At 49.9% G+C, this 26689-nt stretch overlaps 11 protein-coding genes across 11 annotated transcripts, besides 1 other annotated feature; 7 read left to right on the top strand and 4 right to left on the bottom strand.

The window, feature by feature from the left end:
- Positions 1-26689: part of a sequence feature (contig 1.170 861..216503(-1)) that runs on past the window's edge.
- Positions 552-2827, top strand: ANIA_11193 (uncharacterized protein; the record flags this gene model as incomplete). The annotated part of the gene is made up of 2 exons (XM_050612383.1): positions 552-593; positions 671-2827. 2 exons carry the CDS (start codon positions 552-554, stop codon positions 2825-2827), a joined length of 2199 nt encoding a protein of 732 aa, XP_050468311.1.
- ANIA_11201 (uncharacterized protein) lies at positions 3256-4473 on the top strand (the record flags this gene model as incomplete). The annotated part of the gene is made up of 3 exons (XM_050612382.1): positions 3256-3437; positions 3503-3824; positions 3847-4473. The coding sequence occupies 3 exons, from the start codon at positions 3256-3258 to the stop codon at positions 4471-4473; spliced, it is 1131 nt and encodes a 376-aa protein (XP_050468310.1).
- On the top strand, positions 5084-6536 carry ANIA_11194 (uncharacterized protein; the record flags this gene model as incomplete). Its single annotated transcript, XM_677406.2, has 3 exons — positions 5084-5353; positions 5412-5765; positions 5805-6536. 3 exons carry the CDS (start codon positions 5084-5086, stop codon positions 6534-6536), a joined length of 1356 nt encoding a protein of 451 aa, XP_682498.2.
- On the top strand, positions 6899-8238 carry ANIA_11202 (uncharacterized protein; the record flags this gene model as incomplete). Its single annotated transcript, XM_050612381.1, has 2 exons — positions 6899-8037; positions 8112-8238. The coding sequence occupies 2 exons, from the start codon at positions 6899-6901 to the stop codon at positions 8236-8238; spliced, it is 1266 nt and encodes a 421-aa protein (XP_050468309.1).
- ANIA_09230 (FAD-dependent oxidoreductase) lies at positions 10104-12485 on the top strand (the record flags this gene model as incomplete). Its single annotated transcript, XM_677407.1, has 6 exons — positions 10104-10354; positions 10399-10727; positions 10793-11163; positions 11226-11744; positions 12208-12257; positions 12305-12485. 6 exons carry the CDS (start codon positions 10104-10106, stop codon positions 12483-12485), a joined length of 1701 nt encoding a protein of 566 aa, XP_682499.1.
- Positions 12693-14575, bottom strand: ANIA_09231 (protein asqH; the record flags this gene model as incomplete). Its single annotated transcript, XM_677408.1, has 3 exons — positions 12693-13619; positions 13697-14229; positions 14308-14575. The coding sequence occupies 3 exons, from the start codon at positions 14573-14575 to the stop codon at positions 12693-12695; spliced, it is 1728 nt and encodes a 575-aa protein (XP_682500.1).
- ANIA_09232 (SDR family NAD(P)-dependent oxidoreductase) lies at positions 15241-16056 on the bottom strand (the record flags this gene model as incomplete). The annotated part of the gene is made up of 1 exon (XM_677409.1): positions 15241-16056. One exon carries the CDS (start codon positions 16054-16056, stop codon positions 15241-15243), a length of 816 nt encoding a protein of 271 aa, XP_682501.1.
- On the top strand, positions 16462-17890 carry ANIA_09233 (uncharacterized protein; the record flags this gene model as incomplete). Its single annotated transcript, XM_677410.1, has 5 exons — positions 16462-16500; positions 16592-16823; positions 16876-16999; positions 17063-17514; positions 17574-17890. The coding sequence occupies 5 exons, from the start codon at positions 16462-16464 to the stop codon at positions 17888-17890; spliced, it is 1164 nt and encodes a 387-aa protein (XP_682502.1).
- ANIA_09234 (uncharacterized protein) lies at positions 20210-21296 on the bottom strand (the record flags this gene model as incomplete). Its single annotated transcript, XM_677411.1, has 2 exons — positions 20210-21157; positions 21201-21296. 2 exons carry the CDS (start codon positions 21294-21296, stop codon positions 20210-20212), a joined length of 1044 nt encoding a protein of 347 aa, XP_682503.1.
- ANIA_09235 (putative isochorismatase family hydrolase) lies at positions 21934-22997 on the top strand (the record flags this gene model as incomplete). The annotated part of the gene is made up of 4 exons (XM_677412.1): positions 21934-22105; positions 22331-22523; positions 22873-22913; positions 22987-22997. The coding sequence occupies 4 exons, from the start codon at positions 21934-21936 to the stop codon at positions 22995-22997; spliced, it is 417 nt and encodes a 138-aa protein (XP_682504.1).
- Positions 23892-25641, bottom strand: ANIA_09236 (protein asqA; the record flags this gene model as incomplete). Its single annotated transcript, XM_677413.1, has 2 exons — positions 23892-25511; positions 25564-25641. 2 exons carry the CDS (start codon positions 25639-25641, stop codon positions 23892-23894), a joined length of 1698 nt encoding a protein of 565 aa, XP_682505.1.

Below are 26689 nucleotides of genomic sequence, written 5' to 3'. Positions count from 1 at the left end.
CAGAAAAACTTGTAGCCTATTGGGAGATTTTTATGCAAAAGAAAATCCGCGCGGGTTCACGGGTTTTGGGTACGGGTCCTGACCTTCGACCCAACCCACGGGTTTTGTCATGTTCTGTGTAGCCCAAATGATTTTCCTGGTTACACCTACCAATAAGCACTGGCTAATAAAGTGTGCAACACTATAAACAACCAACCTGTTATTCGCCAACTGGGCCAGTAAGACTGTCACATGTAGGGTGCTAATGCGATAAATATATAAGTGGGCCATGTGGGACCTTCTTAGCCGGTGTATATCCCTTAATGCCATGCAGAGTATCTATATAGTGTGATTTAGTCTGAACTGGTTAAAGTTACATTGGGCGGGAATATGCAGAACTGCCTATTTAGGATTCGAGTACACAACAGTGTTAAATCCAAATAAGCTTGGAGAACTACGGTGGGATCGCTACGAGGTTCTTGATTACCATAGTATTCCCGATTAGCGCAGCAGTATAAGCTACCCAATTACTAGACCCCGAGACTCGTTGCAATTCAAGTTTAGGAGCTATAATGACTTGCACCCTTAGAGACCTCAATTCTCTTCTTGAGATAGTATGTGATATTTCCAGAATTTCCACAGATTACTAATACATATAAATTGATAGTCTTCTGTACGAAATGATGCCCAGTGTTGTAGATGCCCTGCCCATAATCCTTCAACAGCATTCGCACCAACAACAAAGGTGCGGGTTTCCAGCGATGTCAGAGGAATTTTTGCACTTCCAGTTCAGAAAGACCACAAGCCATACAATGGTCTATCTCCTGAACATTTGGAGACCATGAAAGCTGTCTCCCTGATGCTGGACGCTGCTGGGCCGAAGCTAGAGGATGGCATTTCAAAGGCTAAGGAACTTCTAGAAGAACGCATTAATCCGGAGCTGATGCGTGACGCGCTGGGTATATACCTCACTCACTCAAAGGATGCTCAACAACGCAAGATCTTCCCTCCACCGTTGAAAAACCATCCATTCTTCTCTACCAAAACTCGACGGCCGGCAAATGTGGCTGGAGAAATCTGTACAGCTGACACACTTCACGGCCATGCACTGTTGTCGTATTGGCGCGACGACTACGACTTGAATGATTCGCATTATTATTGGCACATGGTATATCGCGGTGCTGGCGGGGATAACTCCAAGAATGTAGGGGACTTTGACCGCCATGGGGAGGTATTCTTGTACGTACACTCGCAGATGGTGGCTCGGTACGAGACTGAAAGTCTTTGCTGGAGCTTGCCTCTCGTGAGGCCGTGGAATCAGTACGACGACTTTCTGGAAAATGGTTACGCCCCTATCAGTTCTCTGATCGAGCACTATGGGGGCTACCCGCCGTTTTCCACCTGGTACTCGATCAGGAATCCGGACATGCCGGATACTCTGAACGTGACAATTCCCCGCGCTCGGCTGGAAGAGTGGCGAGACAACATTTACGCGGCGATCAGGAAGGGTCAATTCGAAACTACCAGTAAGGACAAGCCACTTGTCCTTACCAGGGACAATTGTCTCAACTTTGTTGGTGGTATTCTCGACGCGCAGTACCCCTCCTTGAACAAGCTGCTGGGCGGCTGCTCGCTTGATGAAGAGCGATATGGGAACCTTCACAACTATGGGCTCGGCAAGTTTGCTGAAATGGCATACCGTAACAAACCGGGCGAAAAGAGCCCTTATGGCCTGACGATCTCCAACTTCGGTGCCCCCCGAGATCCTTGTTTTTGGCGCTGGTACAAACACCTCCAGTATTATGGTCGACTTGCCGCGACAAGATATCCTCAGGACATTACGGCTCACCGCGCTGAAGTCGTGTTGTCGAACCTGGTCGTAAGGCTTCAAGACAGAAGTTCGCCTCACTATCTCGATGGACATATTACGACCTTTCTTGGGCCACCTGCAGTGAATTTCATGGAAAGCAAAGCGAAGCTTGGTCATGAGCCTTATGAATGGAATGTACAAGTGAAGAGCTGCCGCAGAAGTCCACCATCCAAGGAGAACCCCCAAACCTTAACACTGAGGCTATTCATTGCGGCCGAGGATCTCATGAATGACTACCACAGCTGGATCGAGATGGACAGGGCCACAGTGCAGCTCACTGACGAGTCTGCCATCACCAAGGTGCGTCTGGACACGGACTCTTCAGTTGCCCGGAAGATGGGCAACTACGGTGAGCCTGATCCGCGCTACGCTTCTGCGGTGTTTCGTCATGGATGGCCGCAAAACCTGATGCTTCCAGTAGGTAAGGTTGAGGGAATGCCGTTCGTCGCTTTCTGCATAGCGACGGACGACGGGATTCCAGATCCAGCTCCGGCCCCGCCTTTTCATCATTACCACGATCCCCGGGGCATGGGATACCCATTTAATCGAGCATGGACGCAGTTGACCGAAGATTCAACGGGTAAGGCGTCCATCCGAACTATTATCTCAAACGCCGAGCTATATCCGTTCATTACCAGTACTACATTCAAGATCTACCGCACGACCAAGTTCGAAACCAAGCAAATCATCCAACCTACAACTGTAACATGGTTTAACACAATTAGAGGTTACTTCAAAGACGCGGATAGAGCCTGCATGCGCAGCGAATATGGATACGATCTATACAACTATGATCATGTTATGCTGCACGCCGATGCCATACTAGATGCAACGGCCAGCAAACGCATGCCGCTGCAAATGGGTAAGTATACTCAGGACAATCCGGATCCTGAACATCCGCTCTGGACTGTTAAGATGTGCGAGAATTTTCGTGCTTGGTTGTTGAATGGGTGTCCAAAAGGGACGGACCCGGCTTAGCCTCCTAAGGGGCTAGTTACATTAGGGACTCAAATAATGAAGGCTTTCGTTACGTCGTGGCTATCCAAATTGGACATAGTTCACATGGCATGCAAATTGATATCGCCTAGCGCTGACAAGGTAACGGCTCCTAAGGACATAGTACTATCAGTTGTCATAGCACTAGAGTAGTTACAAGGCCTATCATCTGAGCCCTCTCGCAAGGGTCGGGCGGTTTAGGGTGAGGCGGCTGGCACATGCATAGGTAACCACCTAGAATAAATGCATACCGCTGGCTAACCACAATGACGTGGGTGTAGGTCTTGTACCTTTCGTGGAAAATTATATAATGTAGAGCACCCCAAAACACACATCAAATCTTCAACAGTTCTTCCAGTGCAACCCTATCTTCAAACTCGTCAAACTAACGCAATTGTAGGCTGTAACAAATGCAGATTGTATATCTTTTCAGCTCCGTACTTCTCACGGCGGCCCTAGCACATGAAAATGGAAAGGTGGCTTATCCATTCCGGCTATTCAATGGCACGTCATCTGTGGAGGAGATCTCTCAGCAAGACCAAATGGATGCTCCAAAGATAATGCCTCATGTGAATGCTACAACGTTTGAGTGGTAAGAGAGTTTAATCACTAGTGTTCAGAGCGGCTGGATCAACCTGCTGACGACAGCTTATGTAGGTGGTATTTCGACGCCGTTTCAACTACCTCTCAGAACGAGTCACTAACTGTCATGTTCGAAAACATGGGTCCAGAAGGCCTCGGCGCCCCGTACCCAGGTGGCCCACTGGCCGTTCAGATCTCAGGGTCGTTCAGCAACGGCACGGCGTTTACAATAATTACCGCGGCAACCAAGGGTGCAGTCCTTGAGTGGGGCGGCGGAGGTGTCAGAGGAGAGTGGAGAGGAGCCGGTAGCTCGTTTGCTGGAAAAGACCACCGCGAATATACCGTCTCCATCGCTAATCCGGGCATAGGAGTCTATGGTACAATGACACTGCGATCGGTATGCTTTTTAACCAGGCCAGTATTGGAGCCAGTTTAACCCAAAGTGTCTGAAGGTCTCTCCCCCTCGCTATCCCTGCGACGTCAAAGAACGTCGTGCATCTGAGCAGCTCATCCCAAACATGTACTTGGCCAACAGTCAGCCCGATGCCATCGTCGAGGTTGACTTTAATATCAACGAAAGCACATTGAAGTTCAGCGGGATTGGGTACCACGATCTATCATGGGGTTCCGCGCCGCTTGAATCATCGGTGCACTCCTGGTATTGGGGCCATGGCCGTCTGGGCCGTTATTCTTTGGTCTGGTTCGACGTTATGGGCCGTGACGGCAAGGAGTATTTCTCGGCCTGGATTACAGAGGCCGGGAATGTCATCTTATGTGGCTGCGAACCCGATTCGGTTCTCGTCAGACCGTGGGGAGAGAATAGCGGGTTTCCTCCAGGACGGGGGACGCCTGCACCGTCAGGCTACAGTTTACGTTACGACCTGGGCCAGAACCAGATCTTCATTGCTAACTTTACTCGGGAAGTGAACATAATTGACAATGATTTTACGAAGCACATAATTGGGTTGTTCTCTGGCGGCTTTGAGGGTGGTGAGCAATATGAGGGCCGGGCTATGGCTGATCAGTTCCAGTTTGGTGATTTGTGATTTTTTATCGCGGTGGGCAGCTCAGGATGGAGAATGACAGGTGCTGGCCATGAATGAATGAAGAAGAACCCCGATACCAAATTCATCCCTACAAAGAAAAACAACAATACAACCACCCCCCCAAAGAACAGGCAAAAGCTAAACCGAGTTGGGATTCTGTCCATGGCTGCTCGGAGGAAGGTAGGGCCAGTGGGATTCAAGCAACGCCATAGGCCTAAATAGTGTGGTTATCAAGGAAGCGACTACAATGCAATACCTGATACTGGATAGAAGCATTCTGTTTGTGTAAACTGTGCACATTACAGCACATCTGTGAAACCGCTGTTGTGTGCAAAAGCCACAAGATACCTTATGTCAAATGATTCCTTTAGCACCAAAATTCAGCCGTGGAACCTGATTAGGCACACAAGCGTTCGATGAGGAAAGAGGACTGCTTCCGCTTGGAGTAGATGACCCCTGATCGCCATGCCCCTGCCGCGAACTGCCTACAAAAAACGGATAATATTTATTTGGGGATTGTTTCCGTCGCATTAGCCCATCAGACCTGGCCTGAGTCCAAAGGACTCATCGAGTAGTCCTGGTGATTGTTGTCGGAGATCTACTATTCAACATGCTATGCAAAACTGGAGGATGTGTTGAGGGTCGTGCCGCAGAGGATCAGAGCACAAGAAAGGTCCACTGGGGGCAAGAGGGCAGTGGCCAAAGTCCAGAAGCCAGGCCCCGAGCATTGGATATGATCTCAAGGTTAGAGCCTTCTCGCGGCCCTAGCCATGCCCACTGGTGGCACATTATCAGTCCACAGCTCGCAGTTATGCTAGAAGAGACTGGCTACCCTGTCGAGAAACAGCTCGAGATCCTCACATTCTTGTACCACTGGGTTGTATGTTGCTTTCTTCAGATACTGCTACTTACCCGAGCCATACTAACTGCCTAGATAGATACCCTACCTCGCCCCGGTTGCAGCAGGAAACGCAGCCAGCAGTTGCAATTGGAAATCTCTCCTCCCCTCGGCAATCGTGCCGCTGGAGTACTCATGGAAATGGGATTCATCTGGCAAGGCCAGAGAGCCGGAGATCAGACTCACTATCGAAGTGTTCGGTGAGCTTAGCGGGACCCAGTTCGACCCTCTCAACCAGGCCCCGGCTATGGAGCTCCTTTATCGACTAAGTAGTATCCTACCGGGAGTCAACCAAATCTTGGCCAGTCACTTCCGCTGTAAATTCTTCGATCATGACAATGTCAAATACATGGAAGAGCCGCGGCTTGACACGCTTCCACGCTCAACAATGCTAGTATGTTTTGAATTTAGTCGCAACGATACAACCCTAAAGACATACATGACCCCGCGGAAGCTCGGGCAGCAAGGCTTCGCCCCTTTGTCTGAATATGTATCGGCTATCCAGGCACTAGGGCAAGCGTCAGGTCGGACCCTTGATACCCTAACGAATTTCCTAAGCACTAGCCCTGAGGGAGTGCATCTACACCCATTCGGCTTAGCATTCGACAACGTCGAGCCATCGTCATCTAGGCTAAAACTCTACTTCTTCTCCAACCGAACAAGCTACAATTCTATGCGGGAGGTGCTTACCCTCGGGGGCCGCATCTACAGCGAAAGCTACGACATGGAGGAGAAGCTCCGCACGATCTACTCCCTCGCCCAGCTCCTCATGGGATGTCCCGAAAATAATGCGGAAGACGCTGATATTCCATTACTGCCCATCACCCACTCTCAACACACAGCCGCGGAGCGAGCTACCCTGCTCTCCGGATTCCAGTATTACTTCGATGTCGCCCCAGGCGCGGACCTTCCCAGCGTCAAATTCTACATCCCTGTTCGCAAAGAGCACGCCAATGACCGCGCTGTGGGGAGTGCATTGACTGGGTGGTTTAGAGAACAGGGACGGGGTAAATTCTGTGATAATTATATGCGTATGTTGGAACGGCTAGCTGGAGGACTTGAACTGGGTGAGTGCCGCGGCTTGCATTCCTTTATTAGCTGCATGATTGGTGGGGATGGGGAAATTGAGGTTACAAGTTATCTTCTCCCAGGATCAGAGGCGTAGTGTAACCTTTAGCTGAAGTAGGCAATAATGGACCATGGCTGGGGATGAATGAAATGCGCTTTGTTTCACCAGCACAAAACTGGAGGGCGCCAACCACATGTGAATGTGGTTGAAACACCCTTTGCTCGGGTAGGCTAAGCACCAGCCCGAGCCTGACACTCCTGACCCTTACGTTCTCCGGTGTAAGATGCCCTCCCTTTCCTCGTACTGGAATGCATGCCTATCTGTCATTCAGGATGCGTTTCTGCCATTGAAAGGAGCATCTACCAGGGCAATCTATCGGAGTACATAAGGCACAGCAGACCCACGCCCCGTTGGTATTACATCAATCAGCTGAGAAAAGTTTTGAAATATTCTTCGATATGGACAGGAACTCATTCACAGCTTATGGCCCAGCTACTGGAGCTATAACAGAGTCCGGGGAGCAGGAAAATGACCACACGAAGCCTCACACATGGAAGACCTTCGCCAAGTACGCATGCTTCGAAAGCGAAGCTGAGCGGCAGTGGTGGAATGATAGCGGAGCACTAATTGCCCGGTTCCTCTCGCTAACAAATGGCGATATAGACCAGCAATACCAATGTCTGCTCTTCGTGCGTCAAGTTCTCATTCCAGCTTTGGGTCCCTATCCACCCGTCCGCCGTTGCTGCATCAACACCACAGAGATCGGAATGGAACTCAGTTTGAACTTCCAGGGTCCAGGGGAGCCCGTGTTCAGAGTGAGTATAGACCCAGTCAGCAGAATGACCGGCACACCTATGGACCCGCTGAATATCAACACGGTGAATAACATGATTACGCGATTGGCGTCAATGGGTATCAAAGGCTTCGACCGCACGCTCCACCACCACTTCACACGCGAGTTCTGCATGTCTGAACAGAGCATGCAGAGTTACCAGAGAGACAGCGGCGAGGCAATTGCATGGTCGCAGACAATCCTGGCATTTGACTTCAAAGGTGGCGACGTCGTCACGAAGCAATACATTTGGACTCGACATGCGGCACGTGCGAGCGGCTTGCATCCCCATAGCCTGATCCGTCGCGCTATTTCGCGGGTGGAAAACCAGATGCATTGCTCTGCAGCGGTGGAATTGGTACTGGAGTATATGGAGACGTTCAACGCGGACATCCCTGTGCCCTTCTTCAGCTGGGACCTCGTCGACCCGACCCAGTCGCGTTTTAAGATCTACGGCATTTCCTGGCAGTGGTCGTGGGCAAAGGCTGAAGAAGTCTGCACTCTGGGTGGGAAGCTCAATCACCATGATATTGACCTCCTGAAGAAGCTGTGGCATATCTTAAAGCTAGATGAGTTTACACCCACGATGGGCTTCACTTGGAACTATGAGATCCGGCCCGGCCAGCCCAAGCCAGAAGTTAGGCTCTACCTCGCTATCTGCGACCGCAGCGATGAGGAAGTTGCGCAGGCCGTGGTGCAATGGTTTGAGCTACTTGGGTGGCATGAGAGGGCGCAGTCATACCCGGAAACACTGCGGTATCTTCAGTAAGTATTCCAGTCCTCCCGCGTCATTATCTCAGGAAATACTGATAAGACGATATACCCAACCGTGATCTGAGCAAAACCAAATCTGCGCACACATGGTTGTCAGTCACGGTCTCGGAAAAGGGTGTTTACACGTCGCTCTACTACCACCCTCTCGGCAATGGGTCGGATGATTTCAAGATCCGTGAAAACTGGTTTTGACGCTGGGCGGGAACAAGTTGGTTCGGGGATACATGAGCCGTACATGTAGTTTGCCTTTTTTCTGTTTTACCATTTGTTGCCTCGTCGGGAAAGAACAAAAGACAAGCTAAAAATTTCCCGACAAAACTACATTGCAGCTGCCGTAGCAGAAGTCCCGAGTCACGGCTGTACGTTGCCAGTTGAGTAGTATGTATAAACTCATCTATGCTGCATGACAAAGCCTGCAGGGATTTTATGTGAACGCCCAGCCACACACCAAATTATTAAAGTTTGTAAAGACACTCTTGAGATAGTAAAGGCATCCTTACATACCCACCTAGCTGCCACGTAGGACAGGACAAAGGGCTGTGAACATGGTGCGTATTGCAGTGCCTCATGTAAATATCCGTTTTTGTTCTATCCACATACTACAACTGTATTTACGAAGGCAGGGTGGTAAAGGAATCACCGTACTCAGCCGTGCAGACTTATCCGTAGCCTAGCTAACCAGGGGTTCATATTCAGAGTCTAAAGCTTGGTGTCGGACACGTCTTACCCACCAACATCCGGGAATGACTACATAGCATGAAAGGTGGACTGATTCCGGGCCATACTGTGATCCGGTACGTGTGACTCCGCTATGCAGGCTCAACGTCCATACAAGTGGACAAATGTGGCGGGAGGTTTGTCAAAGGGACGAAAGAAAGTTTTGTCAAGGCTGTACGTGCAACGGGGCATGCAGCGTCAGCACAGATATGCAAACACGTCCAAGCGTAAGACATTCGGGAGGGGCGGGGAGGGGGCGTCGAGTCCACATGTGCGAGGTAACTGCGTCTAGAAACCAGCATGCCTGTGGAGCAACTCAGTATGTGTACCATGGGGAAAGCCCTGCATATAGTGTATGTGTATCTATACATTTATCAACATACACTACATTGGCAGTAATCAAAGAGCCCTGAAAGGATAAAAAGGGAGGCAAGGTAAGAACATCCTATCTTGTGATATGACACCACGTCACATCATGCTATACCTACTCGGTTTCTATAATAATTCCATCATTAGCATGGATTAAGGATGAAATGTCCCTGTGGGAATGGGCTAAGACTGTCCAGTATTGGCCTGAAGGTCATACCGTCATCGATGAAAGTTCGCGACTATAGGTATACATGCAAACCAAAAGTCCTGCTGACATCCAAGGCATACGACCAAGTCATTGCTGGTCGGAAAACTGCGGAAGGTATACCAGTAGCAGCTAGAGTGCATCCGTGCCTGGCCCTGGTCTAGGCTGGGTAAACATGGACTCTACTAGAGCAATGGATGCAGTGCGTTGGGTGGAACGGCCCGTTTTTCGCCTCGAACAGGCACATTCTGAAGTTCCATACGGCTCAAGCTGAAGAAGTCGCTTACTTCGACATCCATCACAGTATTTGAGCTTACAATATACTATTCTTCTATTGTCCATGTCAGGTGCCCACCGGCCCTCAGTTCAGCCTTCCTTACTTTCTTACCCGTCCATTAATTGTTCCACAGCATGCTTTTACCTTTTCAATGTTTGATATTCCGCGCTTGAATAATGGGGTATTGAGTTGGCCGCTCCCAAGAGGAGGGTGACGATAGCAGCCTGCCGACGCATTCTGCATGGATATCCATAATGTGACCAGCATATGGGAACACAGATACCTCAATAGCCTCTATTGTCCTGCGTTTGATTCAGCGGACATTAACACCCAAAATTAGGCAAAATAGAACTATTTCCCTGGCTTGTGCTCTCTTGTCAATGCGCTTGGCAGTAGAAGGCTCTTGTGGGACATTCAATGGATATATAAGTCAAACGTAGAAAGCAAGAGTCAGCATACCCTAAGGCATAAATCATAGGAGCTGTCTCGATGGCTGCCTTCACCGTTATCATAATCGGCGGGAGCATATCGGGCCTCACCCTGGCGAACGTGCTGGAGAAGTATGGGATCAAATACATACTTCTTGAAAAGCGCCCGTCGATTGGACCCCAGCTTGGAGCAACTGTCGTGGTCCACCCTAGCGGCCTACACCTCCTTTCCCAGCTTGGTCTCAGAGAGAGAGTTGAGGAATTAGCAACCCCGGTGGAACTGCAGAAGGCAATTGGACCGGATGGAACCTTGTTAGCGACAATGAATTATGGCGAGTTATTTAAAAACATGTAAGTGTATTGAATATCGCAGCCACGAATCAATGCGACCGCACGATTGCTGATGCGCTCAGTACTGGTTATATGCCAATGTTCATTGCACGACAAGACCTCATCAAAGTGCTTTATGATAATTTGCAAGACAAATTCAGGGTTCATGCCTCGCTGGGGCTAAGAGAACTCGAATGGGCAGGCGACAAGGTAAAAGTCACGACTACTGACGGTACCTCAGTTGTTGGAGATATTGTTGTAGGTGCGGACGGTGCCAATAGCAGAACTAGGGCAGAGATCTGGAAAATCGCCGACGTTGAAGACCCGAGTTATGGGTCACAACAGCTGGCTAAATGTAAGTCTTCTCTCCAATGGATACCCCCACTATTATTAGCGCGACCTTACATTACCTCTCTCCAGCAATCGCCTGTACCTATCGCTGCGTGTTTGGGATGGTAGATGACGGCGACAGCAGCCTTGCTCGCACTGCATATCTAGCTTTCCAGTACAACAGGGCATATACGTACCTTCCCACTGACTCTGGAAGAGCTTATTTCCTTGCATTCTTTAAGAACCCTGCAAAGACTGTCAATGACGCGATCCCTCGGTATTCCGATCAAGATGAAGATGCAGACGTCGCGGCGCATGCGAACGACATCATCGTACCCGGGCTTACATTCGGCGATCTGTACAAGCGGCGGACACGGTGTACCCTTGTACCGCTGCAGGAGTATCTGCTTGATAAATGCTTCTATAAACGGGTGGTGTTGATTGGGGATGCTGTTCACAAGGTATGAGGATGGATTCTACTCTACTCCAGTGCGCATAGCATTCGATGCTAACATTAGTGCAGTTGAACCCCATCACCGGCCGTGGAGCAAATCTAGCAATCGAAGGAGCAGCTCTTCTCGGTGATTTGATTAAGCACGCCCTGGAGAAGAGCTTGCAGCCGACGGACGAGATGCTTCAAACAGCGTTCTTCACATACCAGCAATGCACGAAATCAAGGGCACCATCACAGATCGATGACGCTCATCGGGTTCAGAGCCTCGCAGCCCTCGAGAACCCATTGTTAAAGTTTATGAGCCTAAAGCTCTTAAAAAGGGCTACCGCCGATAAGCTGGCTCTCGGCGTCGCCGTTGATTTTTCTACAGGCCATAGCATGCGATATCTGCCCCAACTGCCACAGCGAGGTATGGTACCACTGAACAAGGATGTAGTCGCCAACCCGGAACATCGACCTGCCTCCTCCACAGTGCTCTGGATTATACTGATGCTCGGGATGGCTTCCCTGGGTGCAGTTTGGCAAAAGCACCAGAGGGCCGAAGAGGATCAACCCATTCATGGTTACACTCTTCTCACTTTATCGACCGTGTGTGGCTTGTGGACTGTGGAATCCTATCGACCGGGTTTTTTCGGTACGCTCTTGTGCAGGTAATTCCCTCCAGTTATGAAATTCATGCCTCTTTCCTAATATAACTAGTGCTGTTCTGTGGGCGGTTTGCTCCATAGTGGCCGGCTGGGAGGTTACCGTGCCGCTATATTTCGCTCTCTACATCTACCAAAGTCGCCATCGGTCCTTCTTCTATCCAGACCCACGCGCTATCGATATACGAGCTGCTGAAGCGCTGCCTTATTGCGCCCTGGTTACTCTTCTCATTGTCATCCTGCTTCTCCAAAGGGGCCCGGAGATTATGGGTAACTGGGCGCCCCCCTTGATACCTTTGACACTCCCTATCGCTGTGTATCTCGGGCAACAGTTAAAGGCAAGACCATGCCAGGCGGACACCTTGAAATTACTCTATGACAATCGGGATATGCACCATGTATGTCAGTTCTACAATCTGATGATCCTCTTCGCCAGTGCAGTCCATGGTTCTCTCGGGTATTCGGCCATTATCCACTCGCTGAAGAATTTTGATCTCCCCGTAGACGGCGCGCGGTTAATCTGTCATTCTCTGACGATTCTGGCATGGTCCCATTTTACGCTGTGGGACATGCGCCGGACAAATATCGTCCAACAACCCCTTCTCGTCGCGTCGGCTTGCTTGTTCCTGGGCCTTCTTATCTTGGGTCCGGCGGCCACTTTAATGGGCTTTTGGAAGTGGCGTGAGGAAAGAATGGAACTGGCAAGGGCACCCTCCAGCACAAGAAAGCAATACTCTCCTGGATGGGGCCAGCCTGCTCGGTTGAAGATAGATCCAGAGACCGGCGAAATTTCAGTCAGAAACTTATCGTGATTGCTATGTTCCCCTATAGATATATGCTCTTTTCATATGTCTGTAATTATCGAGTAACCTCCGTTCGTCTTGAAGAAGACTCATGTCCTGCACATCCCCTCAGAATCCCAACCATCACTCCTCACCCCCACCCTAGCAATGAATAAGTCCTTTGGATCCCATTTCTTCTTAATCGAAACCAACCGCCGATAGTTCCTCATACCCCAGTACCTCTCCTTAAAATCGGGCTCATTCGGGTTGCCCATATTGCTATACGAAACCCACTGACTCGAGTCAATCGCATACAGCATTGGCATCAACTCATCCGTGAGCCTTACCATGGCACGCTCCCTTGCCCGAAGCGACGTATCAACATTAACCACGAGGCTGACCAGGTGTGCGGAAGACCTCCATGCAGGGTGGAGTGGTAAATCACTGTTTTCATTGTTGATCCGTCCCCCGAGATTGCTGGTCAACAGCCCGTCGCCTGGGTCCAAGTTAATGGCTGCCATGCGCTTTGCCATTACCAGCGGACCGTTGGGAGACTCGAAGAAGTTCCGGGAGAGAATGGTCGAGCCAAAGAACTCTGTGATTGTGGGTTCGTTCGGGTTGGCGAACGAGCTTATCTTGCCTACAGTGATGGGGGAGATGTTGTACTTTCGTCGCGACGTTCCTAGGATAGGCCCCATCATCCTGGTGAGGTCTTCCGCCAGTGTTCTGTTAAGTAGATAAACTTCCAGTACCGCACTAATGGAACCCTTAGCAGAGGTTTGGATGAGACGGAAAACACCCGGTGCATCGAGATGATTGAAAGCCCGGAGTGCGTTGAGCAGCCCTGCGATATCCTCGGTCCAGAATGATGGGTCATGACGGTTTCCAGAGACAGTGAGCTCTCCTTTGAGAGTGGGAAGATCGGGATATGTCCTCATCGTCACGCGTACCACGATCCCAAAGCTGCCGCCGCCACCACCACGCAAAGCCCAGAAGAGATCTGCGTTTTCATCTGCGTTTGCGATGACGAGCTGGCCCTATTGACTCCATGTTAGTATACCGTAGCCTCGAGATAGTTGAAGGAGATAGAGATGCCCTGGAAGCAGGCGCGTACCGTGGCGACCACGACCTCGAACTCAAGCACATTATCGACCGCCAGTCCCCACGTATACCCCATAAAGGCTGGGACCCCTCCGCCCTGGATAAATCCACCAGCGGCACCGACAGTCCCAGAATCACCCCCCGTGACAACAAATCCTCTCTCGGCGCCTCGCGCGTAGAGATCGCGGAACATGACGCCAGCGCCGATGGATACGGCAGGTCCCGCGCACGTCTGATATTTGGAATGGGATCCGCCAGGGCAAAAGTTGCTGTGATAGAGTATGCTATTCAGCCGATGGGTGAATATCTGGAAAGATTCGGGGCCGCTTGATGAGCCAGCGCCGTCATGTCCTGTATTCCGGATTACGAGCCGGAGGTTGTATTTCCTCGCAAACCGAACCGCCGTCTGGACTTCCTTCTTAGACTCAACTACTGCCGCATACAAAGGGATACGGCCTTGATTACAGGGTTGCTCTCGTGCAGAAAAGGGGAGGCAGGTTTGGGTAGAGACAAGGCTGCTCTCCCAGACAGTGTTCTGGAGTGCTCCTAAGTGTCGGATTAGCTTAGGGTCGGCTCGTTGGGGTATCAGTGGGAGTGAAGAGAGTAGTAGATGTAGACACCCACCTGGCATCGACGCACGCCAAAGGCTGTTGTTGGCCATATACCGAACATGCTCACAGGCATCATGGTCAAAGTCAGGGTCGTGGCAAACATAGGCAACGGGTCGGGGGTTCACTAAGTGGCCGCTGATGGAGTTGTTAAGGGCGGACCAGTCTTGTTGAGATGGCCAGCACCGCTCAAATGACCGACATCGACATTGGATCCGTTGAGAGGGGCTCCAGATGTACAGGAAGATGACAACGATGGCCGCCGACAAGCGAAATAGAGCCATTTCAATACGGTTCCTGCCCTTGGTTGCTAGAAATAGACCCAAACAATTTTTACAGAGCCAGCTGCCGAGTGCAGGGCAGGTCTTTGTTCCGAGGCCGTTAGTAATGCATCCCATCTATTGAGGGATAAATGGCCACCAGGAAGGTATTGGAAACTCCTTTCTCCTAGGCCTCGACCGTATGACCCGCGCTAATCTACCTCGTACTAACCGTAACCTATGTGCCGTATCTGTCTCTTTATTTTTTTTCCTGAAATGGAATCACGGGGAATAGCTACTAGCAGCCTGCTGCTTCACCAAAGTCTAGGCCCTGAGAATGATCCCAGACTATTCAGCACCTTCACGGCAAATTGAGTGATTGATTTGCCACGCAGCAGCACGTAATTGGGTGTAGAACAGGCTGCTGGCCGAGACCTTATTGGTAGAACGGAATCCGTGCTTACAAGGTTTCTCAGGCTAATCTCTCTACCAGGCCGATGGGCTCATGATTGTTAGGGACACTACAGCGCTTGCCCGCTACCTAGATGCGGGAGTCACTTCCGAAATTGCTGGGGTATCTCAAAAACAGACCTCTAACAAGCACGATGAGACTACCATGAGCAGTTGAAAGGACGCATCTCTAATACTCAATGCTATAGAACGCAGCCCATAAGTAATGCAAGCGAGACCTAACTTAGAGCTGGAAGAACCTCGCGAAACCCCCCATTAGCGCTCATACACGCCCCATTCACCCATCTTGCCTCCTCCCCCGCAAGGAACCCAACAATGAACGCAATATCTTGGGGCATGCCAACTCTCTGTGCCGCAGTGAACGCCTTCGCCAGCTCCTCCATAAAACCCTCAGGGTACAACTTCCCAACGACATGAAACCCATCTGTAACAGTCGGACCAACACAAACCGTATTAAATGTGGCCGCCTTGTCCGTAGCGAATTCGGCAGCTAGAGAGCGAGTAAAGCTATCCAACGCGGCTTTACTTGCGCCGTAAGTCATAACAGGACCTGGGTTCGCCAACTTAGCTGCCGCGCTGGAAATATTGATAACGCGCCCACCGGAGACAGGCAGATGGGGCATTGTGGCGCTAATTATAGAAATTGGCGCGAAAGCGTTCGCCTGCATCACCTTCTGGAAGACGGGGAGCGTTAGTTCTTCAACAGAAGCCGCCTCGCTTGGATCGAGATAGGCGGCGTTGTTGACAAGAATGTCGATGGTTGGTGTTTCGAGGCCAGCTAACGCTTGCTGAACGAGACCATGGCCAATGTTTGGATCAAGGAGGTCGGCTTTAATCGCGATACCCATCCCAAGTCCGTTTTTTCGGCATTCGTCTAGCGTTGATTCCGCTGCTGCGAGGTTGCTGATGTATGTGATCGCCAGCTTGCTGAGCCCCTTGCACGTTAGATGGATTGCGATAGCTCGGCCGATGCCTCGCGATCCGCCGGTAACAATAGCGGTTTTGCGTGCCAGAGACCATGGAGCTTGTGTCATTGTCGACAGTAACAATAATACGTAGTTAGAGATCGCAGTAGGGGTGCCTGTTCCAGCACAATGGCGTAACGTCAGTCCTTGAACGGACCGAAGACCTGGCTCATTTTATGTTATCACGGGGTAATAACTAGAACCATGACTGCCTGGAAGTGATATTGGGTAATACGAAGAGAGGAAACAGGACAATACATTAGGGCCGTCGTACATGTGCCAGCCCAAAAGTAGCGGCCATAGTGTAACATGGCCACCCGAGAGTAGCTGACCTCCTTAATGTCAGATAATGGAGCTGAAAGCATATTTTTCTCTAAGCCAAAAAATCGAGCTTCTGTCTTCCTCATTCAGCTTTATTGTTCACACATATCCTTCCTGTACCAAAAAGCAGTGGCATTACTCCTTTTTCTCAGCATGCCTGTAGAAAACGAATTTCCTCGTGAACTCCCAAACGTCCTTATAACCAGGCTCCATACCCTTACCGCGCAGCTGAGTGCGGATAATAGCCTTGAAGCAAAGAGGGAATGTCTACAGGTGTGCAAAGCACTCGCTGATCAGCTCCAAGAGCCAGATGACGCTGCAGTCAATATGGCTTTTTCGGTACCCAGTATCCTCTATTGTCTGTGTCCAATTCCCCACTGACTTCCCCAAGCCCGTTCTTGCCCTCAGTGCCCGCATTGCTATTGACTTAGGTCTGTTCACACACATCGTTCAAAAGTGCCCCATTACATCTCGGTCACTCGCTGCAATTACTGGTGCCGAGGAGCTCTTGATAAGTACAGATAATCCGGGCTACTTCTGGGGTGTTGCTTAACGATGTATTCATAGCACGTATCTTGAGGCTCCTCTCAACAGCCCACTTCGCTGAAGAAACCTCCACGGGAACCTGGGCACCAACACCCATCACAAAGACCATGGCCAAAGAGGAAATTGCGGCTGGGTATCGATTTATGTACGTGTCTCCGCGAGATGCATACTAATTATCCCAAACAGTGTCTAATACGCTGTATTGTAGATGTCATATGGTTGTTCCTGCCCTCCAAAGCGCCCCGGGCTACTTCCAGCATCACGGCTATTCTTGTCCGACTGATGCAAAAGATGGACTCGTACAACACGCCCTGCAAACTAAAAAGACCAGCTTTGAGTATATCATGTCTGATCCCCACCTACTCAAAGACTTCAACCTCTTCATGGGAAATGGGATGGGCGCGCGAAAATCGTGGCTGGATTGGTACCCTGTGCAAAGCAATATTCTGGATGGCGCGGACGCAGATCCAGACAAGGCCTTGATTGTCGATGTTGGCGGAGGTAAGGGCCATGATCTGATCGCCTTTCATAAAAGATACCCGAATGCTGGACGTCTGGTTTTGGAGGACTTGCCAGCGGCATTCGATGACCTTGGACAATATAGTATGGTGATTGAAAAAGTTCCGCACGATTTCCTTGCTGAAGCCCAACCGGTCAAAGGTACTGCTTTTCCATTGATTTCCTCATTTATACTGTATAGATTCGTTGACATAAAACAGGTGCAAAGGCATACCTATGTCACCACATCCTGCACGATTGGCCCGACAACTACTGCGTGCGGATCCTGGAGGGAATCTCCTCAGCAATGACACCCGGGTACTCGAAACTCCTCCTACACGAGGGCATTGTGCCGGAAAAGGGAGTGTGCCAGTTCCAGGCAATGTCGGATATTGCAACGATGGCGTGCAACGGGGGAATGGAACGTACAAGGGAACAATGGCGTACGCTACTTCATATGGCAGGCCTCCAGCTAATCAGGTTCTGGAATTCACCTGATGAAGGGGGTGATGGGATTATTGAGGCTGCGAAAGTTTGATACCCAGGTCATGGTATCATTGATTTATCATTCTTACCAGACTTTTGGGTTCTCTGGCTACGACGAAGCGATGGCATACGATATTCGATCAATGTGAGAACATGGTTCATACCTAAATCATAACCTCGAGATTTCTAGATACCTGACGGCCGGGAGGCCTCTATATAAGCGCCCGTCTTGCTGGCTTGAGTCTTCAAGTGTGACGGGTGTCGAGGATGGAGGATCGATTAGGTACGGCAGAGAATCATCATGGGATCAAGGAGTAACAATAACATGAAGCTATCTGTCACATTTCGATCAAGACTAACTCTTAGCCGTCCTCTTCAAGGTTGCCTAGTACATTATATAGACAATATGAAGAGTCATTCCGCTTTCAGAGATTGATGATGTGGCCGGGTAACCGTCCGGTTCCGAGTTCGATCCGCGCTCGGACCGGACCATATGACACCAAGCAACGTGTCCTGGATTTCTATATCCTGTATCGGTCAGCATGACAGCACTGCAGCGCAGGGGATGCTCCTCGAGCATTGTAGGAATGACAGGTCAACATGCAGGACTGTTGTGGTGAGCTCTTCTAGGGTGATGATGTTACTTGGTGCTGACATTAGCTCCTGATGAATAGTGTATCAATCACATTTATTTGTTCATCTTCAATTTCATTATAGAATACTCCTGTAACTCGTGTGGAAAGGGGCGAAATGGGGCTGGATTAATTACATGTACGTAGCCTACTAGAGGAGCGGATGCCTTTATACTTGGCACCATACTTGGAATCTCTATTTACTGTATGAACTGATATATCTAGATTGAGGCTTGGATTCAGAATGGGAGGATAGACCCTTGGAGATAGCAGCAAAGCTGATATATAGTATGGATAAACTGGATACATCACATGCACACTATAAGGGATCAGCGTCACATGGCATTTGTCCATCATCTGTATGGATTAGCCTGCTCTTATCAAAAGCATCACCAGCATCAACCACTGTAATGGACCCACCTACACAGGGCGGCCCTAGGAAACAAGGGAACAGCTCGGGATAGCATCATTGCAACCACCTTGGAAGGTGGTAATCTCCCGGTGGTTCCAAGCAGCGTTACTCGTCTCGGGCCCTAACTATTTATTTGTTTCCCCGCCGATAACACCTAAGTGGGGTCCTAGCCTGCAGACCTGCCTCAACTGGAGGACCGGAAGTATATCGGTAGCATGACATGGACAGTCAGGTCGGATACATTGTCAGACAAGATCAGCATCAGCCTTTCTCCTCCATCTTGGCGCCCTTGTTGTCCAGGGACAAAGCAGCAGCGGTAGTTTGGCAGATAGAAGTTGATTGCAACAAGATATAAATGCAGTGTAACAGACACGTGAGGTGGAAAGGGTCACATTCCTGCATTGTACGGCGGATTGTTGAGAGAAAATGGCTAGGGTACATGAGTAGGTTACGTTTCAATATTCGCGAATTCCATCCATATTGCACATGCGAGGTGCTGCTGGGAATCCAGATTGGGTCACGACACTCTGTGCCAGCACCTAAATAAAACACTCATTAATAAACAGCCATATCCCAATGAAATACCTGAGCATTGAATATTGAAAGAATCCTTGATAGTCCACCGCCATCATGTACCACACTGGTAGGAATCACACTACATACTTTACTATGCACCTATGGTAGCCCACCAGCTGAGATCATATCTGCTGATGTTGTTTGTCTAGCTCTTATTATTACAAAGGCTCAGGAAAATCCTGGAGTCTATAGAGTGGGTAGACTGGAGAATGGAAAGGGATATTTACTCTCTTCATTTCCTCCAAGAAAGAGTCGTGAATTGCTTGAGCTCTGTGTTGATATATTCTATGTGGGTGCCTCTTTTCTTTTCGCGCCTGACCATGAGGGACCAATAGCAGCTAACCTCCCCTCGAATGCAGATTGGTGGCTGGATAGATACATTAACATCTGAGATTGTTATTGAACTTGAAACCTGTGGATTTGACCTCGGTATTTTCCATGGGATGGCTAACCAGGCACTTTGCGTTAATCTTGACCTGCCTTTTATCAAAGGCACTGTCAAAATGGAGTTGAATGCGTTTGACGAGATCTGGGCACACTTTGATACAGTTCAGCCTGGGAAAGACAATAGGTTTATTAAGTCTATCCACATGTACACTCTGCCTAAAGTTGTCTGCGAACCATGGGTCTGATGAGCAGATACTCTTAATACAGTTATGGACGTTGAGTAGACAGATTGGAACAGACACAAAGATCAGCCACAAGTAACCTATCTCAGTAGATTGAAAATGAGATACTGCTTTTCTTACTTCTACAGGTACACAATCTCAACTATTCCAAATCCCTCAGTCTCTGTCCCCTGGAACTGGCCTGCGAATGTCACAAATCCATTATAAGCTTCGGGTTCGGACCCATGTGAACCAGTATTCAACTGATTCTCCGTGCGGCTCTTGACTTTGATGATCGCATCATAACTGGGGATCTCAACAGTCCAGGCAAGAGGATAACTTTTGTTGGTGGAATCTGAGTGGAATATGTGACTGAGATCTGGTATCCAAGTAATATTACAGACTGTCTGGGCCCCGTAGGCATTGCGAACAGTAGCAAATCGCACAGGTGTAATTGGCGCAGCCCGGTCGGCATCTGTATCACCTGTCCAGATACTAAGGACATGGCCAGTTTTGGGAATATGAAGGCCATACCAGGTCCAGTTTGTGAGGCCACCGGTCCCCCACTGCCGGTCATACCAGGTTAGTGAGCGCTTTGGATCAATTGGAATCTGCTCGTCGCCAACGATCAGAAAACCATTGGTCCAACAGGCCGGGAGGCTCCATTGCTTGCTTTCGCTGGCGCCCAGCATCACAACACCCGCGCCGCCATTAATGAGCGGTTTTGTCGTTGCATGGTAGGTGAGATCGAACGTGACATTAGGGTGCGAGCTCTGAACACGCATAGTGGTATAGTTGTCGTTCGAAATGCCTTCGAAACCATTGCCCTTCCCCACGCCGGCCTTGAGATGAGAAGGGGGCGAGGCAGTATACGAGCCATTGCCGGCTTGGAAGAAGTAGCGGTACTTCAGGCTGCTTAAATCAAGAATCGAGGACCGGTAGACATCGTGAATTCCGTCATTCACGTAATGCGAGACGACAAAATATTGCCCTCCGCTTACGCTGGTTATCCATGAACCCGTCGCCCAGGACCCGTTGTAGTTGGTCGACTGCGTCGCGGAGAGATCGTAGATGGTGGGGAGTCCGATGTCCTGGGATGTCAGTGCTTCTTCTAGTTTTCCATTCTGCACGTACTTTATAGGAGCCGTCAAACGTCTCAGGAGCAAAAGGGTAAGTGGCCTTGGCAGCGGCGGGAAGGGTGCTGAATGCTGCGAGGATGGCGGGCCGCATACTTGAGACGTACATTCAAACAAATAGGCACGTTGAATAATTCTTCCGGATATGGGCTGATCCTCCGGGACCAAGATGCTGAAAGCTGCCGTAGTTAGGCACCCGTGTGCTCTAACCCTACCTAGGCAATCCTGTCTGCTGGGCACGTTCACATCAGCAATTAGCGCAATCGCAATGGCAGAAAAGGGCTGGGCAGGCAGCTTACACATACAACCAGATATAGTTTTGTGAATGACTCACGGAAATCTACCGAGTGCGTACTGAGTACGGCTACATAGAGTGCCACTTGACCAAGTGGGGGGTGTGGTGGCGTCGTACAAGAGTGCCGCTCCCCAGAATACAATCCCTATCGTTACTGAACGCAAAGGTTCCTGAACATAAATAACCCGATGGAGTGTAACACGAGCGCCACAATGAGGGGACCATGATTTACTTCATCTGGGCTGCGGCAAAACCGCAACTGCCGTTTCCAATTCGTTGGGCGCTTTGGCGGACTGCTGTTACAAGGTTGCCCACCGGGCTAGCGGACCACAGCCTTGAAAGTGACGTCTCCGGCCGCATTTTCTTTATCGCTCCCAGAATTCCCGGCGTCTTTTCTCTTAATCTGCGCTGCCTTGCTTGGCCCTGTAGTATCAACATGTCCTCCCAATCTTTCCGCCAGATCATCGGCCTGGCGCCCTCAACCGCCACAATCACCGACTCCACGCTTATCATCGTCGACGCACAGAACGAGTACGCCCAGGGTCTTCTCAGAGTCCAAGAGGTCGACCAGAGCCGAAAAGTAATTGCCGATCTTCTCTCCCGGTACCGTACTGCCGGTCAACACAAGAACATTGTCCATGTTGTTCACCAGACACCTGCTGGGGCACCGGTCTTCACACCCGACACGCCCCTAGCAAAGGAGTTTCCTGAGCTGAGCCCCGCAGTTGGGGAGAAGGTCATTACCAAGAAATGGCCATCCTCGTTTGCGCAGACCGATCTCCACGAGTACCTGCAGTCTTTGGGGGCGGTAGGTAAGAAGGTCGTCCTTGTAGGATACATGGCGCATGTCTGTGTGTCGACTACGGCTAGGACGGGCGCGGAGTTGGGATACGATGTGCTTGTTGTAAGGGACGGGGTTAGCGATAGGGCTATTCCCGGGGTGGAGGCGAATGTCCTCGTTGATGTGGCGCTAAAGGAGGTCACAGATGCGTTTGGGACAGTGATTGCGTCTGGGGAGATTAAAGGGTAGCTGGAAGGGATCTTTGATGGAACCGGTATTGGAGCAGCCCTAATGGCCGCGGCCAAGTAGTGAATCTATCTGGCAAGTGTTCTCTATAGAGTTCGAAAGGAATTCTTTGCTGGGTACAACCTCATGCTCTGTTCTCCTGTCTTTACACCTCTCTTATGTTTTCCCTTCTGCTCTCCCAAACAAGCCTTGAACCTTGTAGGCTGTTAAGTACCTGACTGCAGTGCTGTTTCTCTGTGCTTGATTGGGACCCAGTGTGTGTTCCTATTAGCCAAAGTGTGTGTGATTGAGCCTGGCAAGCTAGGTTATTATAGTATACCATGCTAACACTGTTACTTTTTTATGCAGGGTAATATATCCTGTTATATTCCTCTATCTTTATATACAGGGTAATATATCTAGTTTTATACCTCTGTCTTTATATATAATAATTTAGGGCGGTAACTATATACCTATCTATAGATCTTATCTAAAATATAAATCCTTGTATTTAACCTTGACTATGAGTTTTTATCTGAACTAAGCTTAAGTATCTTTCTGCCTGACCTTCTTATTATATCTTAACATAGACTTGTTAAACCACGGGTTGGGGCGGGTTTTCAGGCCCAGCTGATCCGCCCACGCGGTTTTTGGGGTGGGTTACCTGAACAGTAAACCGCCCATAGGTTTAGCAAATAATTCTAACCCAACCCGGGGCTGGTTGAGGCGGGTTTCGTGGGTTGGGTTTAACAAGTCTAAGCTCAACCACTAGCTCTGATACTAGAAGGTTTTTTTACTGCTTGTATAAGCAGACTCCTCAAGATCAAAATCCTATCCTGCCAAATGGGGATCAGCAGCTTGCACCCTATGTGCACACCCATGTCAGATAACAGCTGCTGGCCCAACCTGGAGCACCCGTGCCATTTATACATAGCAGTATATTTGCCCAGCAGATTAAGCAGCATCCGCCATTATATATCAATGCCCTTTCTATCTAATCCCGCAGCATAGCTATGGCTCAGCCCTGTACAAACTGCCGCTGTAGACAGGCAATGTACTTATTTACAGAATGCCGCCATGTCCCAGGCGCATTTGGCGGAGCCTGCGGCAATTGTAAATGGTCTGACCATGGAAGGCGATGTTCTGTACAAGATGAGTGATGGGATACTATAGAGGAAGGCAGGAGTGATCTACTGCAGGGTAGATGGCACGTTGCACCGAATAGGCAGATTGATATTTTCAGCCTAGACCCAGAGCCGGGCAAGCAGGGACCCCAATTGACCTAGATGCAGAGGAGGGAGAAGAAGGCAACCAAATTGTACTTTAAGAAGATTTTAAGAAGATTTTAAGAAGATTTATAGAAGGAGAAATGCATGTTTATTTCTTATCTAGGAATTCTGCCAATCAATAACGCCGCAAATTTGACCCCCATATATCCTATATATATTCGCATTCTGCGTACTAGCACCAATGTAAGCCGAGGCGTACTCATTTGCAGTGAGAGTCTCAGACTTTGCACACAGCCCCTGTACAATCTTACTCGCACTCGTTCCAACAGCGAACTTGAACCCGAAATTCTCGGATACCGCAATTGCAAGGTGAATCGCGCTCTTGGCTTCCAAAGTCACCGTGCCGGAGCCAGGGTACGCCAATACAAAGCCAATGAGCGTCATCACGGCATCCCACTGGCAGTAAAAGGCCTCATGCCAGCCGTCCAATAGTGATGTTTCTTCCAAAACCTGGTGTGTGAGCTTCGTCAAAGCAATGGCGTGAGCGGCGCAGCGCGTCGCAAGTTCACCGGGTAGTGAGTTCTCTGATATGTGCACCTGGCTTGCTGGTTGATACGGAAAGCATATCATTGATCTGAATAGGTTGACGCAGACGTGGTGGTACGTGTTTTCGAGGAGCATGCGCTGTCGCTGTAACCACTCTGGGGCGGACAGCTCTAAAACAACGCGGGCGCCATCAGTGGAGAATGGTCTGCTGTTGGAATCCTGCCGTTTCAGCTTCAGGGCATCAGGGACGCTATCGCACCAAGCGTCGAGGGACGGGATATGCTTAGCGATGATCTCGGCGCCGGCTTGAAGCGCATCCGGGCGATCCCAGATTGGCTGTCCCTCTTGTAGATGGAAATCGGTATTATGAAAGGAGGTATAAGCTGCTCGGAATGTTCTGCAGAGCGTTATCTGTCGCAGATTAAAGCTTAGCCACGTCATATCTTCATCAGCGGGGACGAACGTCGAGCCCGACGATGCTGCAACACGCAAGCTATCGATGCAGAGGGCGGGCATAGAATGGGACTCGCTAAGCATGAACGAACGTCCGAGTTTCATGGTAGCGCGGGTATCCATGAAATAAACGGTCCACCAGAGCCGCCTCCGCATTTCGCGCTTCGCCTCTGGGAGGGTCGATGGCAGATCCCGGTGGAGACCAAGGATGTATGCTGTGCGCACGGCCTGTGCCATGGCTGTGTCCATCATATTGTGGAACGATCCGCCGCAGAGGTAGATCGAGCAGAGTACGTGGCATTGCAGGGTGGATATCGACAGGCTTTCGAGCTCGTAGGTCAGTAATGTTTGGCCGCGCCAGTAGTGCCAGCGGCCGGCTACAGAGGCATCTTTGCCTTCAACTAGGCCGCTTTGCGAGCCTAGGGGGAGTGTAGAGATGTGATACTGCATACAGGCTGCCACGACGATGTCGACGAGAGCTGATGGTTTGCGCCCTTTGCCATCGGCGATCAGGAGGCTCTGATAGTGCTGCTTGAACTGGGCATCGTCTAGAATTGGGCAGAGCGAGACGTGGTACGTTTGCCAGAAGTAATTCCAAAAGTATTCCTCCTGCAGGAGACTCGGATAGACGCTGTTGGATGAAGGTCCGGATGATGGAGCGAATAGGTCAGCCCCTGTCACCGGCCTGTCGAGAAGCTTATCGTCGCTTGCGGAATTTGGGAGTATTTCGTGTGGAATGTGTTCTTGATTCAGCCTCACGTTCAAAAAGGAACTGAGCCGCTGAGTGAACGCGTACAGTGAGGAGGGCCAAGCCAAAGACTATTTGTCATACCCTGGCTTTGGCAGCATCGCGGGCATGCTTGGCCTCGCGGGCCCGCTTGGCTGCGCCTTTCAGAACTCTTTTGGGCATATCAAGTCAGTAAGCGACAAATATCAATGCCGGGAATATCAAGATTGGGAAACCTCTGCAAGCACTATGGGAAATTACGATCCTTATATATCCAGGAGCGGGCAGGCGCCTTGTCTATTCAGAAATGACCTGCAGCTTGTCGACAAAGGCAACAGAAATAACAACAATGGGTTATATTGACATTAACAATAGAGCTCCAACTCTATTGTAGGCCAAAACGGCTTAGCGTCGGATCGAGGCCGATCCTTTCTTTATTGGGGGGGAGAGTTGTCACGGGCCGACGCCGGAGCCAGCTGGCGACGACCTGGCCCTGTGACACGTGATCCCTATCCCTCAATTCCCACGTAACGGCGGACGGGCGCCTTACCGGTGCCTATCCGCCAGTAGAAATTACGAAACCAGGGTTAGCTCGCCAAGAGACTTTACATCTAAACTTGCATATGACTAGTCCGTACGGCTAGAGGATTTGGGAAACAAAGTTGCAGAGTTCAGTGGGAGCAGCGCGGTTGTGCAAGGCACTGCATTAAAGACCCTTCAAATTCAAATTCAAGTATCAACAACCGCCTAGCCCTAGCCCACTACTTGAACCATACCAGTATGTCACCATGACTATCTTAGTGAGCGTTCAGTTCATGGCGGAATTATTCCACTAGGAAGAAAGTAAATATGACTACGGTAGCTCGGCTCTAATAACATCCACAAGCTCACAACATATTTTCCTCACTCAACCTATGCAAAATCGCCTACACAAAGACAGGCGGTTCCTCATGTCAATAACATATTCTAGGTATTAAGCAAAACGATATTAAAACGCCATTCAACTTATATAATATCATAATGATCGCGCATCAACTGGCTTTTTCAGAATCCGCCCTCCGGACCACCACAACGCCAGAACGGAAGTAACCCCTGTAATCACGCCTATCGCTTAGGGTTAGGGTTAGGGTTAGGGTTAGGGTTAGGGTTAGGGTTAGGGTTAGGGTTAGGGTTAGGGTTAGGGTTAGGGTTAGGGTTAGGGTTAGGGTTAGGGTTAGGGTTAGGGGTGATC

Source organism: Aspergillus nidulans, chromosome VI (assembly GCF_000011425.1).
Source record: "Aspergillus nidulans FGSC A4 chromosome VI".
Classification (NCBI taxonomy): Eukaryota; Fungi; Ascomycota; class Eurotiomycetes; order Eurotiales; family Aspergillaceae; genus Aspergillus; species Aspergillus nidulans.
This window is presented reverse-complemented; position numbering and strand designations above follow the sequence as displayed.